Source organism: Octodon degus, unplaced genomic scaffold (genome assembly GCF_000260255.1).
Source record: "Octodon degus isolate 3935 unplaced genomic scaffold, OctDeg1.0 scaffold00051, whole genome shotgun sequence".
Classification (NCBI taxonomy): Eukaryota; Metazoa; Chordata; class Mammalia; order Rodentia; family Octodontidae; genus Octodon; species Octodon degus.
Genome location: NW_004524627.1, coordinates 5,181,855 through 5,202,138, shown reverse-complemented (window position 1 = coordinate 5,202,138; position 20,284 = coordinate 5,181,855). Strand labels below are relative to the sequence as shown.

At 46.1% G+C, this 20,284-nt stretch overlaps 1 protein-coding gene across 7 annotated transcripts in view; it reads right to left on the bottom strand.

The window, feature by feature from the left end:
- The window catches only part of Ank1 (ankyrin 1), a 121,606-nt gene that overhangs the window by 70,403 nt on the left and 30,919 nt on the right, over nt 1–20,284 (bottom strand). For all 7 annotated transcript variants that reach the window (XM_023717272.1, XM_023717271.1, XM_023717275.1 and 4 more), the window contains exon 2: nt 12,822–12,923. In XM_023717272.1, coding sequence (XP_023573040.1) covers nt 12,822–12,923 — 102 coding nt within the window. The remainder of the gene's footprint in view (nt 1–12,821; nt 12,924–20,284) is intronic.

Sequence of the window (20,284 nt, the reverse complement as noted above, 5' to 3'; positions counted from 1 at the left end):
ATTAGGTGAGGGCTATACAACTTAGTTCTCCACAGAAATAACAGGGTATAGGAGAGAAGTAAAACAAAATGGAGAAATATGAGAAGAAACACTTCCACTAACTAGAGGCTGAGAAAGAAGCACGAACTACTTGTGGCTATTTTTTGAACTACACAGCTTTGTCTGGAGGGAAACCAGCCTGCCTTGTGTTCGGAGGTCCTAGGTTGGGATGTTTTGCTCAGCCTCAGCCATTTTGTAGACTCCCAAGCCTTAGACAGCTTTTGGCTCTGCCTCCTACTATAGAGCTTTTGCTGTCCTTAGAAAAGGCCTTTTCGTGGGCCGGAGGATTCTGGTCCTTACTCCAGAGGCAGAGGCAGTCTGTTTCTATTTCCCACAGATGTCTGTGCTGGCCTGGAGGAAGAAGGGTGTACTCTGATTTCCCTGGAGGGAGAGTCTGCATCTGTTCCTCCTCTACCTGAGCCCCACAGCCTGCCTACCCACCCACCCAGGGCACCTCTCTGGTCTCCAGTACTTCTTGTGAGCACCTGCTGAGGCCTAGGGACACAGGCTTGTTCCACACACATTGACCTACCCTTGGTCTGTACGCATTTTTAAGACCTGGGCTTGGGTAGTGACTACCCTCCCCTCATGCCCATAGAAGCAGACATAGCTCACCCAGCCCCCCACCACCCCGAAGGTTTTTCCTTTCTCGGACTTCCAGGCATACTTGATGGCTTTGCTGCCCTCCACCTTGACCTTGGAGGGGCTCAGGAGACTGATCCCTTTCTAGATTCCCCAGATTCCTGCCCTACTGAGCCTTGATGACCACCCTTGTGCACACAGTCCTGAAGCAGCAGACAACCCTTTAGGCCCTTCTGGGGCAAAAATATGCATGCCAAGTACTCACACCTAGAATCTTTCATTTGGCTGTGCTCTTTTTCAGTTAAAATGTCAATTTAGGGGATTATTCTATGAAGCAATCTGTGTGGCAGGAGGGAGCAGGGAGAGATCTCAGCCAGGCTGTGTTGCTTTTAACATTTTTAAGAAGGAAAAACAAAAAAGCTACATTCCATCTGAATGATTTAATTTGGAGTATTTTCTTGTACCAACTGTGAGGAATTTCACTGGCAAAATACATACAATTTCAGACATTTGTTCTCAGTAAATTATTCCTCTGTTTAGCTCTTCTGATTGCCCCAGTTACACTAATTGATTTCCAAATATATAAATACAGTAGACATGTCACAGGAAGTGTAACTCCTACCCTGTCAAAGAAGAGGAAGGTTTCAAGCAGCAGAAAAGGCCTCCCTGTCCTCAGGTTCCCCATCTCACAAGTATCACAGATGCCCCAAAGGCAGGTGTCTTTGTTCTCAGGAGGTCGCATAACCCTTCACTTCCCAACCCTTCACTTGTGTTTCTAATGGCTGCTTATCTTAGGTGCCTGTGTAGAGCCTCAGCCTCCAGCTCTGTCCTGTGAGGGTACCTCAAGGCCCACTTGAAGTCCTGCCATCTCCCCTAAGGCATTATTTCAATACCCTGTTCTGTTTCTTTGAGTTACATGGTGGCTCAGGCTGACCTGCTAATTTGATAGCCATCCATCAACACCTACTATCCTGCTACTGGTGCTACTCCTGAGATTAGCTGCCTGCCATCTAGCCAGGGGTAGAGGTGACAAGGCACTGGCCCGAGAAGTTCTGTGGGGAAGGAAGGGCCAGGAATCCTGGGAAGAACAACTCCAATGGAGAAGCCAGGTGGAGTGAGGATGCCAGAGTGGCTGAGAGATGGGGAAGAAGAGCTTCTGGATAATTTCAATTTCTTTTCTCTTTCTTTCTTTCTTTCTTTCTTTCTTTCTTTCTTTCTTTCTTTCTTTCTTTCTTTCTTCTTTCTTTCTTTCTTTCTTTCTTTCAAGGCAAGGTCTCATTATATAGTCTAGGTTAATCTGGAACTCTCTATGGAGCCCAAACTGACCTTGACTTGTGGAAGTCTTCTTGCTTCAGCCTCCCAAATGCCTGGATGGATAATTTTTCTTGGCATATCACTCTGTTTTAACACTGTAGTCAGCTAAGTTTGCTGGTTCCTGCCTATAATTCCAGCAATCTGGAGGCTAAGGCAGGAGGATGGTCATGAGTTCAAGGTCAGATTACATTGCATAGCAAAACCCTGTCTCAAAAAAAAAAAAAAAAATCCCCAGGACAACAGCAACAAAAAACAAACAAACAAAAAACAAATAAACACCTGCCGAGAACATGAACTCATCCCATATGTCTTTCAGGTTAGGAGTCCATTTCCCCTGTATCATTACCATCCTCCCCAACAGGACCCAGGGAAACTACAGAATGAGCCTGGGCACTCTGTGCCAGAATGTAAGGCAACACACCAAGAGTGTAGAGGACACAGCAAAACAAAAAAATGTTGATGTATCCGAAGCTCCTGCTGCTGAGGCTCATCCTCAAGCATGAAGTTCTGAGTAGAATAGTAAGTTAAAACTATCAACTGGAATGAAAATTCAGGAGTTCACATAGCTAAAAACCTCAGATAACAAAAACACAAATCAATGGAGAAACTGGAAAGGCTTAGTTTCAGTAGAATAAATGCAGAACAAATGGAGCAATGGGGCATCATCCTTTGGACCCATGAGAGTAGCAGTGGGCACAGGAAGATGTACAGTTGATGAAGATCAGATACTGACACTGTATCAGAATACATTCCTCCTATGCCAGGGCAACATCTATGACTTCATAGAAAATGTGGCAAAATTGACTCTACTGGTGACCTGAAGGAAAGCCTGATGGGGTGGGAAGGAAGCATAGCTTTCATGGTTTCCCAACAAGAAGGGATGCCATAGTCCTGCCACAGAAAACACAGCCTATGGAGCTGAGTGGCACAGCGTGGGATGCAATGTATTGAAAAACAGAGACAAGCCAAGACTGGAGAATCAATTAGGGCTAGAGACAAAAGAGGCTTGACCCTGCCTGAGGTAAAGCACATTCCTAGAAAGAATTCTGAAATGGAAAGGGAGAGTGGAAAAGGTGGTGACAGGGTGTGGGGAGAGACAAGGAGGGAGAGAAAGATGGAAGGAGAGAAAGGGAGAGGAAGAGTGAGCAGGAGGGAGGGATGGTGACAGAGAACCTGTTGGGGTCTGTGGCCAGGTGGCCATGAGACATGGATGCAGAGGTCCTGGCTAGTAGACACTCAGGGAGGTATGTCCTGACTTCTGGGTGGGGCTCACTGGAAAGTCAAGGAGTGACAGAGAATTATGTTACATGTGTTGGGTGGATGGATGGATGGACAGTGGAAGGACAAGAAGAGTACACACAATGGAATGGTCACAGAGAGCACAGGGGAGGGAGATATGAAGTCTTCGTACTTTATTTGCAACTTTTCCATGGTTTGAGACCACTAAAAGTTTTAGCATATGAAACAGGAGAATGGGAAACATAGCAGAAGGAGTTGGAGAGGTGGCTGGAATGGAAGGACAGAGCCGGGGGCACTCTGGTCTCCCCCTCTTGAGTACAGGATGGGTAGCCTGTGAGCCAGTATGAGGGCAGTACCGCATCCCTCCATCCTGCTGTAACAGGGCTCGTGAGTTGTGACCCTGGCCTGAGTGCCAATATTACGGCAGGATGAACATCATCAAACCACATTAAGAGAGTCCCCATCAGCCCCAGGTGGATGCCCCAGCAGGGGATGCCTCTCCTGGGGAATAGGACACACAGGCATGTGGCCAGGCCAGCACACCTGCAACCGTTTCTACTCCAGATAGTCAGGGCTCCCCAGAGACCGGTTGGTGGGAAAGGTCTGCTAAAAATATATGCTCTTGTAACCTAATGAATCAGAAGCCAGACAGAGCTGCAGCAACTGCCACAACCCTGGCAGGAAATCACCCCTTGCCTCCTTCCCCAGCCTGACTCTTGCTCAGGGACAGGGCAGGTAGCATAAGAGGACTCAAGGGGACTGCACAGACTCAGGGAGAGGCGGCACAGATGGAAAGGAAAAAGCTGCCCTCAGCATTTCCCCTCTGCTTTATTACAGTCTAAATTTAGTCCTCTACCCAGGTAGCTCTTAGGATTCAGAGCTTACCAGATCCAGGGAGGAAAAACACTCTAATCCTTTTCATTATCTTTTTTTTAAAAAAAGGTGCCCACACTGATGTTAGAGCTGCACCAGCAGATGAGGCAACCTCAGGGCACCTCTCCTCCACCCTCTGCCTGCACAAATCTTGTTGTGGCTTCTGCGCCCTGAAATCCTCCTGCTCAGCAGCAGAGCCAGCTTTGGGCCCTTGGGAGTGGAGGAGAGAAGTGTGAGGCCGAGCTAATGAGAGAATGGGGCTCAGGAACAAAGCTCAGCTGCTAAGAATATCTCTCATGGACTAGACAGATTCCACGTCTGAGACTTTGGCATTGCTTTAAAAAAAAAAAAAAAAAAAAAAAAAAACAGAAGACAAAAAGAACCAGATCTTCCCACGAAGGGCAGGGGGATATAGAGGCAGACACTGGGTAGGCAATGAGACCTCCAAAATGTTCCATCTGTCACCTCCCAAGCTATAGAGGCCTTGACCTCTATAGCTACAAAGGAATAGGGCTGCTCTGACCTGGCCTCCTCCTGATTGCACATCCCAGAAATCAACCAATACGATAGCTTGTGGGAAGCAGAGCAGATACATGCTCTTCATTTCCATAAAAAGTGTGCCAAGATGCACACCAACCAGGATCAGTGATGGGGGTTTGGTGGGGTGAGTTTGGGGCTGGAGGAAACTTGCACACTTCATATATTTCTGGATAATTTGGATAAGCAAAAACCATACTTAGGTTTTATTGTTAATTTACAAGTTAAGCCATTAAAAGCAGAGGCATGCTCTTCAAAAATAAAACAAATGTATATATGGAAGAATTTACCATCAAATATTTCAGGCCACTTTACAGGCACAGTCTGCCACAGCCAGCGTTTCCTCCGAGATCAGCCACGTAATCACTCTTCCTCAGGCCTGATCAAGTGTCATTCTTTCCTGGTGACTTTCCTGCCTTCTCTCTTTACTACCCCATCCCCTATTTCCAGTCCCTCAAAGTGCGTGGGACTCTCTGGGCCATGTTCCCATGGAACTCAGGTACACGTTTCTCAAGGCCAGTCCCATATAGCTGCCTCTCTGCTTTTGCACCCACCTGCCCTCGTGGCCTGGATTGTTTGGTTTTGTGTTCTCCTTTGTGATCAGCTCCTGGCCTGGAGCACTTCACACCAGGGTCCCTGGAGCTGAATGTGGCTCTGCGAAGCCTCTCACTGTCCCTGACCTGCCCTTCTCGATCACTTTGCCTGTGTAGAAAAATCACACTGGTCCTCATAGCTGTAAATCCAACCCAGAGGGGTGGGGAGGGTGTGTTTCTTTGCCATATGCTCCAGGGAGCTGATGGTGCTGTCACTCTTTCCTGATCCTTAGGACCCCAGAGGTGGCCCTCTTCACTATAAGTGAACATCTGTATGTTAACTCTTTCTTCACCACCAGGGAAGAGGACATGGAGACAGCCCAGGGGCAGATAGACCACAGGTACAGGGTGTCTCCTCAGCTTCTCACCCATTTTTGGGTACAGGGCAGTACAGAGGCTTGCCAAGTGTGGGCTCTGCTTCAGAAAAAGTTGACCTCTTGGGGACTCACTGGCCAAGTGCCTACAACCCCCACTTTCAGAGGGTAGAGTAAACATTCAAAATGGCCATGCAGGGGAAGGCCTTTGGACAGTGGGAACATCACAGAACTGAGTCATCCTCATGTGTGGCAAGGACTTACTTACTTTATAACTATCAAATGGCCTTTATAACTAGCAAGATAAGAAGCACATGGCTTAGTTGTGCCGAGATACAAAAGAAATTTATCTACTTAAATAATTCAGGGGATGGATGCTTCCAAGTCCCACTAATAACTTTCTTAGCGGGCACCAGAACTTCAGTGGGACCAAAGCTCCAGGCATGGGACACTAGGCTACTCATCTCAGGTAACCACTGACCACGTGGGGCTTCAGGGCACAGTCTTCTCTCTTTTCATCACTGTTCCCCAATCACACCCATGGGGCAAGTTTTGGGCACAGGTAGAATCATGGAGCTATGTGACTTACTGCCATTTCTATGCTTGTCAATAGTGCCTAAGAGAAATGACAGGAAAGTCCCTGGCTGTATATTTAGACTGATCTAGATTTAACCTCCCCAGCCCGACTGCCCACACCCTCACCTCCTTTCCCCTTGCAGACCCAATGCACAAAGCTGCCTGTGCCAGGCCTTCCCTGCTCTTGCCTCCACGGAGGCCTCTCCTTCACCCTGCACTTACTACCTTCTGCTCTGTGCCTACAGGCTCCTCGGCTCCTTCAAAACCTTCCTCTGACTTATGGGCACAAAAGCCATCATCTCTAGTCCAGAACAACAGGCCAGCCACTACAGGGACTTGTTCACCTGAGGCAGGCCAGCACCTGGCGTATCACAGCAGTTCAGCTGACATGCTCAGTGTGCTGCTTCTGGGAGCTGCTGACACTGCTGAGCCTACAGCCTGTTATCCACAAGCTGGACTCCATCCCCTCCTCTGAGCTCTTTGAGAGAAAGGTGTAGATGTATTTAACTCTGACAGTCCTCGTCATTTGTGAGTTATCAGCCTATGTCTGTGGAATAAACAAATGTCTTCCTACATGCTCTCACCAAATCCAAAGTCACAAGCTTGTATGCTTTTCAGAGGTGACTTCCTTTACACCTCAGTTTCCCAAGACACAAAATGAAAGCTAAATACCATGCATCTTCTGAACTCTAAGCTCCCACAGCTTAGAAAGGTCATATTTCTCACAATCACCTGACCCCAACAAAGCCTGGTCAAAAGATTTGGCATTTGGCTACTGTGGAAAGGATTGTTTTGGAGCAGAAATCACTGTTACATGTGCTCCATTTATCTGAAAGGACTAACACTCTATACCTTCCCGGTGAGTGAGATCCCAGCCATGAAGGGCTTCCTGACACACACATGGAAATGTGGGACACATCCATGGGACTGATGTGTTCTTGCTGATGGTCTGGCAGCATGAGAAATCTTTTATGGCCCTCTAACCATTCACAGTCAAACTCCTGGATCCTGTGGCAAATATTGCCCCATACTCAACTAGTAGGACTAATGCCAGAATCTGAGCCAGGGTTGCCACAGGTCAGGAACCTAAGAATTCATGACTGCATGAGGCTCTACCCAGATGATGTACCTCGTCTAGGCCCCCTGTGGGCACAGCATCACCTCAGTGCACATTTCTATTCTGGCTAATGACTGACTTTATGGCGCTTGCTATGTTAAAGCAAGGTCCTGATACAGAGCCCTGAATAAAACAACATACTTCCCTCAAGGCACTACATTTACTGGAGAAAAGATCAAAGAATAAGCAGAGGCATAAATGCACAATCAGTGAGGCAGTAATAAGTGCATGGGTAAAAATGAGGCAAGTGAGGGGCAGGGGCATTAGGATGGCCAGAAAGCCCTCCAGCTAAGCTCGGCCTGTGACAAGTTCTCTTTCTGGTGGAAACTTTCTCCTGGGGTCTCAAGACCTTTCTTTCCTCTCAGGAAGGCCAAGCAAGGCAGGGCTGGCTAGCAGTAAATGAAAAGCACAGAAAACTAAGCTAGTGAGGCTTTCTTCCCTGCCCCTGTGGCTTTGCTTCAAAAAGAGTCACTTGACTTTCCAGTCTTGAGCTGAGTCTGCAGGGAGCAGCTCTGCCATGGCCCACATGCTTTCTTCGTTCCTAACTTGTAGATGCATAAGTCAGTCACCTCTGCCCTGAAAGTATTTACTTTAATGACCATAGTTGCCAAAGAAGACATGATTTGATAGACATAAATACTTCTGAAAATTGAACATATGGAACACAGGTTGGCACATGGAAAACTATGTAGGCATTTATTCAAATAAATATCAGAGCACCCATCAGATGACGCACCCTAAAAGGGGTGTTGTAGGGACGGCTCCAGATACGTTGCATGCTCAGCTCTGCCATGCTGTGGGGTAGGTGCTGTCTGAGCTATCAGAGAAATCTTCAGACATTGTGGAAGCTTGAGCCCACCAGCCTGTCATAACCAGCCTGCCACTGCAGTGGCAAGGGCAGCATGGCCTGGAGCCCAGGAAGGATGCCCTGTCTGCTGTCTGCTGAGGCCACCATGCCCTGGTGACAACATTCTAAACCCAGGGAGACACAGCCTCTGGGATCCCCATCCCCTTAGTCAAGGCTACCGCGTGGCTCCACCCCTGCACTGCATCTGCCTCCTCACCAGTCTCCCTGTCCCTGGTCCTGAGCCCTGAGCCTGTTCAGTGACCATAGCACAGCAGCCTGCATGGTTGTTTAAAAGCCTAAGGCAGACCGAGCATCTGCTATGGAGCAGACTGACCTCCAGTGCTTCCCACTGGAGCAAAGCCTGAGTCTTCACCTCAGCCCGGGACTTTCATGATGTGGCTCCGGCCATTTCCCCATCTCTTTGCCTATCCTTTGCCCTAGCTCATTCCACTCTATCTCACTGTTCTTCCTGTTGCCTCCCAAATGGACCAAATTCTCCTGCCCTAGGGCCTTAGCACATGATTGACCCTCTTCCAGAAATGCTGTTACCCAAACACTATATGGTCTTCTCTCTTACTACTCCCAGTCTCTCAAAAACCATCTTCCTAAAGGGCACACATAGAACAGGCCCTCTCCCTTTCCCTCTTTCCTTCACAGTACTTCCCGTCAGTTGACATGACTTATATAGTTGTCCATTTTCTTGGTTAGCAGCTATCACCTTTACCAGGATATAAATGCCACCACTGCCTCTTTTGCTGAGCTTGTGCAGTGCCTGGAACAGAACCTGGCATGAAGTAGGTGTTTAATAAATGCATGTGGGGTAGCCCCACTGAGTCGTGGATGGGATTATATTCTATATGTTTCTCCTCGCTGTCTGCATCAGCCAATGCCAGCTTTTAGCTTCCTTAAGTGCCAAGCAATTTCAAGTGTCTATCTTTGGGTTGGGGCTCTGACCTCCGCTCCAGGCTTTAACATTCCACCACACTTCTGCAGCTCTCTGCACTGGGCCCTCCATTCCTCTCACTTCCTGACTCTCCACCTGTTGCCCAGTGGCACAGTTTCTAGTGTTCCTTGTCCTGGTGGATGGTACTGCCAACCACACACCAGTAAGCCCTGACCCCAGGGTCATTCTGGAGGCCTCCATGCCCCGTGCCAGTCATCAGCATAGCCAGGACTCCTTCATGTCACGTGACTGGCTGCCCTCAGTCACCCCCACCACCTGTGTCCACACAGCATGATCCGAAGGTTGCTTCTGAGCACAGTGCTCCTGTACTGGCAACTGTGCTCTGCTTTCCTTTACTCTTAGGATAAAAATCAGAATCTGTCACGCAGCTTCTGTGAGCAAGAAGAAATTCAACTGGACACTCCAGTACAATGGTGCTGATGCTCATTACTAAAATCCCTCTGTTCCCATTGGCCAGCAGCGACAACATCTGAAGTGCCCCTCACACTTACTGCCATGGCCACTCTGTCCTGTCCCCTGATCCTTTCCCTCAGTCAGCAATTCTAAAGTCAACCCCAGAAGCAGCAGGTGACTTCAGGGCTCCTGAGGTATAACCTCCTGGCTGCTGGGCACTGTGCTCTTCTCTGGCTTTGCACCCTGTGGCCCCTGCTGGTCCTTGTGTGTGACCCACTCCAGCCTTCCCTAGTCTTTTACCTGCCAGGGGTTGCTTCACAGGCTGCTCTCATGGCTAGAATGTTTTTTCTCCTTCACTTTCTTCACCCTGGCTCACCGCTCTTGATCATAGTAGCCTTCTCCGGCCTCCAATTCTTTCAGGTGTCTTATCTATTCTCAAAATATTGGAGGCCTTTCTTTCATGAGACCTAAAGTAGTTTTGGGGTTGCATGTAGTCATGTGTTTGATTACTTGATCATCAGCTCTCATGCCCAGCGAACCACAACCAGGCTAAGGACTGGGCCTTACCTTGCTTGTCCACCCTACAGCCCTACACACCACATCCCTGCGAAGACGCACTGAGAGGCACAAGACATAGGGGCTGGTGCTCAGTGGGCATGAACAAATAAGGAACCAGGCACTCACTTAAGCATCCTGATGTATATTTGTGCACATTGCTTTCTATGATGATGTGCAGAGAGTAGCGATGATGACAATAGCAATTAATAGGATGGTGCGACGAGGAGACAGCCCTGAATACGCAGATAACTCCTTCAGCAGCCCAGACTTCTTCCCGCCAGGCTGCTTAGAGCATTCACTTCCCCTGATGGAGAGTGACGCGCACTGTTGCAGTGCACATGATCTTGAAGCATATTCCTTACAGCAGGAACTGCGCTCCATCACAGTCCTGAGCTCCAAAGACTGGAGCCCAAAGCAAATGCCTGAGCCAGACCCCCAGGACAAGAGCCCTTTTCAGCTTCTGAAAACAAATGAACAAATGTTTTACAGAGGAGAAAGCTCTGGTGCCATTATGAGCCAGCCCTGTCAATGTGATAAAGAAGCAGTGTGGTCCCAGGGGCACTGATGTGCTTAATGAGGGCCGCAGTCCAGCTGCTCTGACCCCTCCCCTGGGCTATCCTCTCCCTCCAAAGCAGAAACCAACACACCCTGTGTAGCAGAGGGAGCCGGGACAACTTTGATTCAGTCTTTCCCTGAAAGAGCCTGGCTGTGGCTACCTGTGACTCAAAGCCACCGACCCTGGGACACAGGCCAGAAAGGCCACAGGCCTAGCTGCAGCCAAGGGTTTGTGCTGTAGAGGATTTTCTTTTACTGCTCTCTGCTATTCACTTCCTCACTTGCAGCTGGCCCTTGCTGGAAGAAAGATGCTGGTGTAGCTAGGACTGGAGTCACAGCATAAGGCATGAGCCCGTCCATCTCCCTGTGACTTGTTATGGAGCCGAGCCCATCGGAAATGGTGTCAATAAACTACCTTGGTGCCTGCTGTTCTCTGGACCCTGCAGTGAGCCAGGGAGGCACTCCAGGCTGAGAAGGTGGAAGAATAAGGTAGTTACCCCACCTGGACACCAGTCAGGCTGGAGCCATTCCCCAGATGTCATCAAAATCTTCTAGAAAGTGAGCCCTGGCTCAGGCCTCATGAATGCTCAGTTGTCTCCGCCTAAGCTAAATGGATTCCTCTGTGAGCTGAGCACTAACCCTTGGAAGGCCTCCATGGTGGAGTCTTCCTCCAGGAACTGCACTGCAGGGAAGCCCATCGGAGCTGCTGCCACAGCAGAGACAGCAGCACAGAATCTTGGCCATAGGCCCTGCAGGAAGGTCCCAAGAGACAGGGGCCCTCAGTAGACAGGCAGGCACTGCACACCTGCGGCATGTGCAGCTACGTATGGCCTCGTGGGGTTGAGTAGTCTGAGCCTTCATCAGGGCCACCACCTTGCCCTCTACTTCTACTTCCACTGCCTCCCAATTTCTACTTCTGCTGCCTCCCACCAAGGCTAAGATTCCTAGTCTCCACTCAGCTGCCTTCCAAAGGCCTGTCCTCAGCCATGTCATACGCATGCTCAGGGTCTATGTGTGCACACTGTCTGCTGGTACAGGGCTGCTGGATCGGGAGGGAGGAGCAGGGCCTGTGGTCCTCAACCTGTTCTCACCCTCCAGCTCCCACAGGCAGCCCCTTCTGGCTCCTGCCTCAGGCTTTGCCTCTTGCCACACCCCACACCACTGGGATCTCTGGTGGGGAATCAGCTCCACCACTGACTCTAAATGGGAGAGTGAGCTGTCCTGCAGGGCCACAGCAGGTGCAGGGGAGTGGCAGGAGTGTATTCTCATGGTAAACCTGGCCTCTGCTCAGCAGGCACTTGTCCCTCTGGTTTGTGGCAGGCCACCAACCTCTACCACACTGGTGAACACGAGGACCTTGGGTGACAGGGACAGAGCTAGCCCCAAAGGTTCAAAGGTCACAGGATTCCACAGTCCTACTATGGCCTTAGGGCAGTCATGTTCCTGTAGACTGGGAACAGAAGGGATGCTGGAGGGAGGGTTAAGGCTGTTGTTTAATGGGGACAGAGCTTTAGTTCAGAAAGATCAGGAGAAGGACAGCAGGGGAGGCCACATAACACCAGGATGTGTGTACACCACCAAACTACACTTACAAGCAGCTACGATGGAAAAAGGATTTCACTATAATGGAAAACAACTTTCAAGTGGTCAAGACAGTTTAAAAAGAATGACAATTGATTTTAAATTAGAAAATGAGGTAGTAAATGTATCTGAACAACTGGCTGGCAAACAAAAAATCAAGTCTCTAGAGTCCAAGCACACACCTGCTCATCTAGGGCCCCAACTCTGTCTAGTTGGTTCCTAGTTCATCAGCCCCACAAACTTGATTCGCTGCACCCCAATCCACCCCGAGCATGCTCCGTTTCCTCTCCAGCTCTCCTGAGACCTTGTTCCTCTCTCTGAACTCAGAAGCCCTCATGGAAAGCCTTCAAGCCTTTATGGAGTCTTCAGTTCCCTGTTCTCCCATTGGCCTGGTTGAGAACCCATAGAGGTTGCTGGTGGACAAAGGAGATTCACAGTCACATGGCATTGCCTCTTTCAAAGGCCCTTCCTCCTACAACTTTCAAAGACCACATCCTCTGTGACAACTTCTAAGGGAGGAGGCTCTGAGGTCACTTATACCCTGCTGAGAGTAGCCCTCCTCTGGGGACCCTGTACTGGGCAGGGCCAAAACACAGACTGAGGCCTTCACAGGCAGGAGCCCCTGGGGAGTTCTGAGACTTCAGGGGAAAGTGGACAGAGCCCATGTTTCAAAGCCCTCAGGAAATGCCACAGGCAAGAGCTGCTCTTCAAGAGAATGGCCTGTCTCTGTCCCACTTACCTGGTTACAGGTGTTAATATCTACCCCATTCCGCAGGTGATCCAAAGCTTTGTCCAAGTTACCTGATCGTGCTGCCCTCAGAAAGCTGGTAGCAGCATCGGCCTGTGGGGAAAACAACAAGCTGTGAGTGTCTCCTGCACAGTCCTGATCTCCAGTGCCCCTCTGAGATCTCAACTCCCATTAGAGTGCTCTGCTACCAGAGTGTCCCTGAGTGTGGTAGGATTGCCACCAGGCCACCAGTTGGACTGTTCTGGGCCCAGGAGCTTTGGTCTCCCTACCTTTGGGTATTATATAAGTCTACATTCTGGGGACTGTTTTCTGGGTCCCCACTTTCCGGAGCAATCCCATTGCAAGGGCCAATGCTTGACAGTCTGGGGTTTACTAGTTGGATGTTTCAGTGGCTACATGTTCTTTTTTTTTTAAATTTTATTTATTTATTTATGTGTGTGTGTGGGGGGGACAGCTCAGCCCACCAGGGGGCAGGGCTGGGGGCCTGTGGTGCTGGGGGATTGAACCGTGGTCCCTGTGCTTTGCTAAACTTGTTCTAAATAGGTGCTTTAGACCACTGAGCCATCTCTCCAGCCCCTGGCTACATGTTCTTGCTGGGGAGTCTCTAATAGGATGCTAACTTCTGGCTCCAGTGATTCATGAACACAGGCATCAAAGGAAGCCAGCAGGTGTTTCTCTGCACTGCTTTGTGTTTTGTATATAAATAGCACAATGTTTATCATGTGGTGAGAATCACTATCAGCACTTTATGTGTAATATATATTTACGAACAGGCACACACAGACATGTACCAAGACATGTACCTAGAGGTAAGCATCCCTGTAGCAGCCAATTGTACAGCTGTGTTACCAAAACACAGAGAGCTAAGAGACTTGTGCAGGGCCACACAAGAGTAAGAGGCACAGCCAGGACCCACAGCCAGGTGGTATGACTCTGAACTTCTGGGAATACTCTCCAGCTCTGCAGCTGGCTTTGTCTGGCCTTAACACCAGATCTCCATTATATTTCTTAGATTATACCCTGTCTTCTTTGGCTGCTATTTTGCCATAGACCTCAGCAAAATAAGAACCTCATTTGTGTTAAGATAGATGGTGACAGGGCCAGAGGGAGAGCTCTGGTCATAGTAAAGGCTACAAACAAGTGAAGGTAGTAGAAAGAGCATATAAGTAGAGGCCATGGCTTGGAGTACAGCAGTACCTGGGGGTAGATGAGTGGCCCAGACACTGTGATCTCCTGGTCCATAGGTGGGGAGGAGAGAGCCTTTGTCTACCCTGCTCTAGCTCATATAGATAAGTCAACAGGTAGGCATGGTCATGTGGCCAGCCATGGGGGGCAGGGTGGATGCCAGGCCTCCAGATCCCCCACCCTGCCCAGCTGGTTGCCACTCCAGCCAGGGTGGTACCACATCCTCAGAATATGTGCTGTAGGGGGTGAAACAGTGCCCTCAAAGAAATGCTCACACCCTAAGTTCTGTATCCTATGTGTAACTCATGGTGACTGTATGCTTGCTGGGGAAGAGCCCTTGCAGATGAAATTGAGCTGTAGCTCTTGAGATGAGATCATCCCAGAGTCCTGAAGTGGGTCTTAAATCTAGTGATAAGCATCCTTAAACAAGACAGAAAGGGAGATGTGGATAGGGAGAAGGAGGTGATGTGGACAGGAATTGGAGAGATGGCAGCTATCAGCCTAGGAAGTGGGCAATCCCTAGAAGACAGATGGTGGAAAAATGGGCTCCAAGTGTTTGGAAGGAGGGGTTCCTGCTCATGATTTCAGGCTTTTGCCTGGGACAGGATGCATCTCTGTTGCTCTAAGCCAAGATTTTAGTTATTCATCATAGCAGTCACAAGAAACTAATATACTTGCTAATGATGACAATCCCTTAATACAGAACACTAAAAACCTACAGTCAAGAGCCATAAAACAATGTTATACAATTAAATTCTGATCCCCTCCCCCATAACAGTGTACCACATATTTGCTTAACAATGATCCCTGGCAGGAAAGAATCATCAGCATGACAAACAGGAGATGCTAGAGTGGCAAGCAGCAAAGAAAGAGCTGCTCATACTGGAATGTAGCAACATGAGGAAGACAAGAAGGATGGAGGTGGATCCCCTGCACCTAAGAAGGACTGGAAGTGTCAACTGAAGCACAGAGAAAATGAAGACAGATACTTCAATGAAGAAGAAGGAGGCAGCCAACATCTCAGGACAAGACTCACTGTGCAAGAGGTGCAGTTCAAAGCTGAAGACACATAGTGGTTGCTGGTGACCCCAAAAGCCTCCATGGAGAGACACAGCAGTGGAGAGGAGCAGCAGACATAAAGAACTGCACTGGCTGACAGTGAGCGCTGAGAACTTTGTAGTCCCATGCAAGAGAGTTATTGGCTAGGTGCCATCTTGGAGAGAGGCCAGCTGAGCTCAGAATTCAAAGCAGCTGCCAGCTCCATCTAGTGGTTCCCAGCTGGGCTCCAGCCCATGGAAGGTATGCTGACGGCTGCAGGCTGAATGAGTCTGGTCTTGGCTAGAAGGTGCAGGGTTGATGAGCTTATTCACTATTCTTCCAATAAGCTGGTGTTGGCTTCCTGAGATAAATCAACACAGATTGGGACTCTGTCTCCCCATAGTATCTACCAGTGAGAGCAGAGATATACCTCGAGGTAAACTTTTTCTTTGTTTCATTCTTTCTTGTGTGTGTGTGTGTGTGTGTGTGTGTGTGTGTGTGTGTGTGTGAGAGAGAGAGAGAGAGAGAGAGAGAGAGAGTGTTTTTTATCCTTTGTTGTTTGATCCTGTTTTTATGAGTGTGAACATGTGTATAGCCTCTTTGTGGTTGTGATTCTGTTGTTCGCCTATCCTTGTTCTTCTTTTTATTGTTTCCTTGTCTCTTTCCGTCCCATTTTCTGCACCAATTTTCCAAAGTTAGCATGACCTCCCCTTTGTCTTCCAGCCTTCTAATTGCTCCCTCTTCTTCCACTTCTCTATTTTCTCCCTACGCCATTTGAAATTTTAACCCCGTGGGAAAAATTGACATAAAGACTTGCATACTGCGTATAATTTTTGGTTTGTTTTATATTTTTATATAACCATATGGATAAATCTAATTCATATGGATAAAGGTGGCAAATTAATGGTTACTTCAGTTTTTCATTTTGTAGGCTGTGTTTGATGCCATTTTCATTGCTGATGATACCACTATAGCCAAAAGTGTCATAATTGTTCTAAAGTGCTGTTCTTCCTGGTATTCCAAGACTGAGATTGACTAAGGGTCAAAGAAAATACTGTGGCACAATGTCAAAGAAACATGGCCTGGGCCAAACAGGCAGTGACTTCTCGTCCTGAACAAATTGAAGAGGTAGGATCTTGCAACAGATTAAAAACCCAGAAACCAGCTACACCTAGAAGATATTTCAGAAAGGTAGTCATTTACTCAGGGTTTGAAATATTGGCCATAAAGCAGCTGACCATAAGCAATTTATAACCCTCACCCTGGAATTAACATTAAAAAAAATAAAGAAAATAAAATGAGAAGACACTTAAATAAGATGCAACACCAGACATCTAGTTTGCTGAAGACAAACCAGGGGCAATGAAGTGAGACAATCTGAAAGGCACCCATCAGGCCTCTCTGAAGTAACAACAAAGCAATTGAATGAGGCTCTAGAAGAAATCAAATCAGAAATAATTTCTCAGATAATTACAAAGATAGGATCCTCAATGAAAACCATGCTTAGTGATGCTAGACAAGATAAGACCAAAAATAATGGAGAAGCCTGAGAAAATTATGAAAGTTGCAGGGATCAGGGTTCAATCCCTGGCACTATATGCTGCACTGGCCCTGCCCCTGGGCATGCTGAGCCAGCAACTGAGACTGGGAGTGGTGTCACATGCCTGTAATCTCAGTGCTGGGGAGGCAAAAACAGGAGGATCACTATGAGTCCAAGCTGCACAGTGAGACCCTGTACCAAATTCATTTGAAAGAAAGGAAGGAAGGAAGGAAGGAAGGAAGGAAGGAAGGAAGGAAGAAAGAAAGAAAGAAAGAAAGAAAGAAAGAAAGAAAGAAAATTATGGAAGCCATGAATGTTCAGCACAGGAAAGAAATGGAATGCAGGGTGTGGGGAGATAGCTTGGTGGTTTAAGTGCCTGCTGGGTAAGCACAAGGACCTGGATTCAATCCCTGGTACCACATGCCATGCTGGCCCAAGAACCCTAGGCACACTATGCCAGTGCCAAAACCGGGTGTGGTGGAGCTTGCCTGTAGTCCCAGTGCTGGGGAGGCTGAGACAGGAGGATCACTACGAGTCCAAGCTATATAGCAAGACCCTGTACCAAATAAATAAATAAATTAGTTAATTAAATTTATTAAAAAGGAAATTGAATCCATAAGGTGGATTCAAGCAGATATCTAAGAGAATAAAAATTCCATTGAAAGTGTCCACAACAGATTAAGTCAATGTAAGGATAGGATCTCAGATATAGAAGACAAGTTTGTGCAGCAACCATGAAAAGAAAGATCTCATAAGATACCGCAAGGGACCATGATAAATCAATACAGCAACTGCTAAATGAGGTAAAGAAGAATAACTTAAGATTGACTGGAGTCTATTTAAAAAGGAAGAGATAGCATAGATAGATAGATAGATAGATAGATAGATAGATAGATAGATAGATATAATCATGACACAGAACTTCCCTTGTAGAGAAAAAGCACATACACATAAGTGAGGCATATAGAACTCCAATTAACCAAGCTCAAAAAAAAAAAAAAATCTACAGCCAGGCATATCATAGTCACAGTTCCAAAAATTCAACCAAAGAATAGAATCTTAACAGCAGTTAGGGAAAAGAAACAAATCACATATTTTTATAAAGCCTATCAGAATCACAGCTGACTTCTCAACATAAACACTAATATAATTGTATTGGGGGATCTCAATACTACCTGTTACAAAAAGACAGATCAACTAAATAAAAGAACAATGAAATATTAGAACTCAACCAAACTTTTGAACAAATGGACTTAGTAGATGGCTATGGAGTGTTTTGCCCCACAACATCAAAATAGAGATTCTTCTCAGCTGTACCACATACTAGCTCACAGAACATGCTTTTAAAAATTCAAAGGAAGTGAAGTTATCCCATACATATTATCAGACTATAATGCAAGGAAATTGGAAACCAATGGCTAAAGAAATCATAAGACCTTAACAAACACTTGCAAAGTAAATAGCATGCTCATGAACAACCAATGGGTCACAGATGAAATTAGAGGAAAATTTATAGCAGTAAAAATCTATATCAGGAAATCAGAGCAAGCACAAATAAACAACTTAATGGTGAGCCTCAAACCTCTAGAAAATGAAGAGCAGATTAAGCCAAAAGCTCACATGAGGGATGAAATTATAACGATCAAAGCAGAAATAAACATATTAGACACTAAAAACAGATAATAATCAACGAGTCAAAGAGTTGGTTCTTTGAAAGATTAAATAAAATTGACAAACTCTTATCCAAATTTATCAAAAAAAGAAATGCTGAAATCCATACAATTAGTAATGAAAAGGGTGAAATAACAATGGGTCCTGAAGAAATCCAGAAGATCATCAATATCTACTTTGAAAACTTATATTCTAAAATGGTGGCAAATGCAGAAGAAATTGGCAGGTTCCTAGATATATATGAATTACCAAAGCTGAATCAAGAAGATATAAAAATCCTAAATATGACATTGCAATCAATGAAATTTTTTTATTTATTTATGGTACTGGGATAACTCAGGACCCTGTGCTTGCCAGGCAAGTGCTTATTCTACTGAGCTATCTCCCCAGCCACACAATCAAGGAAATTGAATATGTAATTTTAAAAAACTACCAACAAAGAAAAGCCTAGACCCTGATGAATTCACTAATGAATTCTACAAGAAATTTAGAGAGCACCTAACACCACTACTTTTAAAACATTTTCATGAAATTGAAAGGAAAGTAATACTCCCAAACTCATTCTTAGAAACAAGCTTTATCCTGATACCAAAACTGGAGAAGGATCCAACTAAGAAAAACAAAGACCAATCTCCCTAATGAATATAAATGTAAAACTTCTCAATGAGATAGTGGCAAACAGAATGCAACAAGCCATCAAGAAGATTATACACCATGACCAATTATGATTCATCTCAGGGATGTGGGGATGGTTCAACATACGTAAGTCAATAAATGTAATACTTCATATTAACAAACCCAAAGATAAAAATCAGATGATCATCTCAATAGATGCAGTAAAAGCTTCTGATAAAGTCCAGCACCCATTCATGATAAAGACCCTACAGAAAACTGGAATAGATGGTCTTTATCTCAATTTGATAAATGCCATCTATGATACACCAATAGCCAACATCATACTAAATGGACAAAATCTGAAAACTTACTCTTTACAATCAGAAATAAGACAAGTATGTCCACTGTCTCCATTTTTATTCAACATAGTCCTGGGGATTATAGCCAGAGAAATTAGACAAGAGAAAGAAATAAAATGAATAGCAATAGGAAAGAAAGAAGTTAAATTATCATTATTTTCAAGTGACATGAAATTACATAGAATCCTAAAAACTACATTAAAAAAACTAGATTTAATAAGCAAATTTAGTAGCATAACTGAATACAAAGTCAATGCTCAAAAATCAATACCCTTCCTGTATTTGAATAAGAAACTCACTGAGACAGAAGTTAGGGAAACAACACCTTTTACAATCATCAACACCTTTCACAACTGGCTCAGCACATACCAAACATCTCACAAAATGAAATACTTAGGAATCAATCTAACAAAGGATGTAGAGGACCTCTACACTGAAAACTACAGCACTCTGAAAAAGGAGATTGAAGAAGATATCAAAAATGGAAAGATGGTCAGTCAAATAGCTTAGCAAATTAAAGTGCCTGCTTAGGTAGACACAGGGATCAGGGTTCAATCCCCAGCGTGCTGTGCTGGCCCTGCCCCTGGGGCACACTGAGATGGCAATTGAGACTGGGCATGGTGGCACACACCTGTAATCCCAGCACTTGGGAAGCTGAAAAACAGGAGGATCACTGAGAGTCAAATCTGTGAAGTGAAATCCTGTAGTCCCTATACTAAATACATTACACACACACATACAAAAAAAAAAAATTTAAATGGAAAGATATCCCTTGGTCTTGGGTAGGAAGAACCATTATAGTGAAAATGACCACACTTCCAAAACTGTTACTCAGATTTAATGCAATTCCAATCAAAATTCCAGTAGCATATCTCACAGAATTAGAGAAAATAATACTAAAATTCATTTGGAACTAGAAAAGACCTAGAATAACAAAGACATTTCTGGGCAACAAAGGCAAGGGGGGTGGGTCACAACCCCTGACTTGAAATTATGCTATAATGTTACTGCAGTTAAAAACTGTGTGGTACAAGCAAAAAGACTCA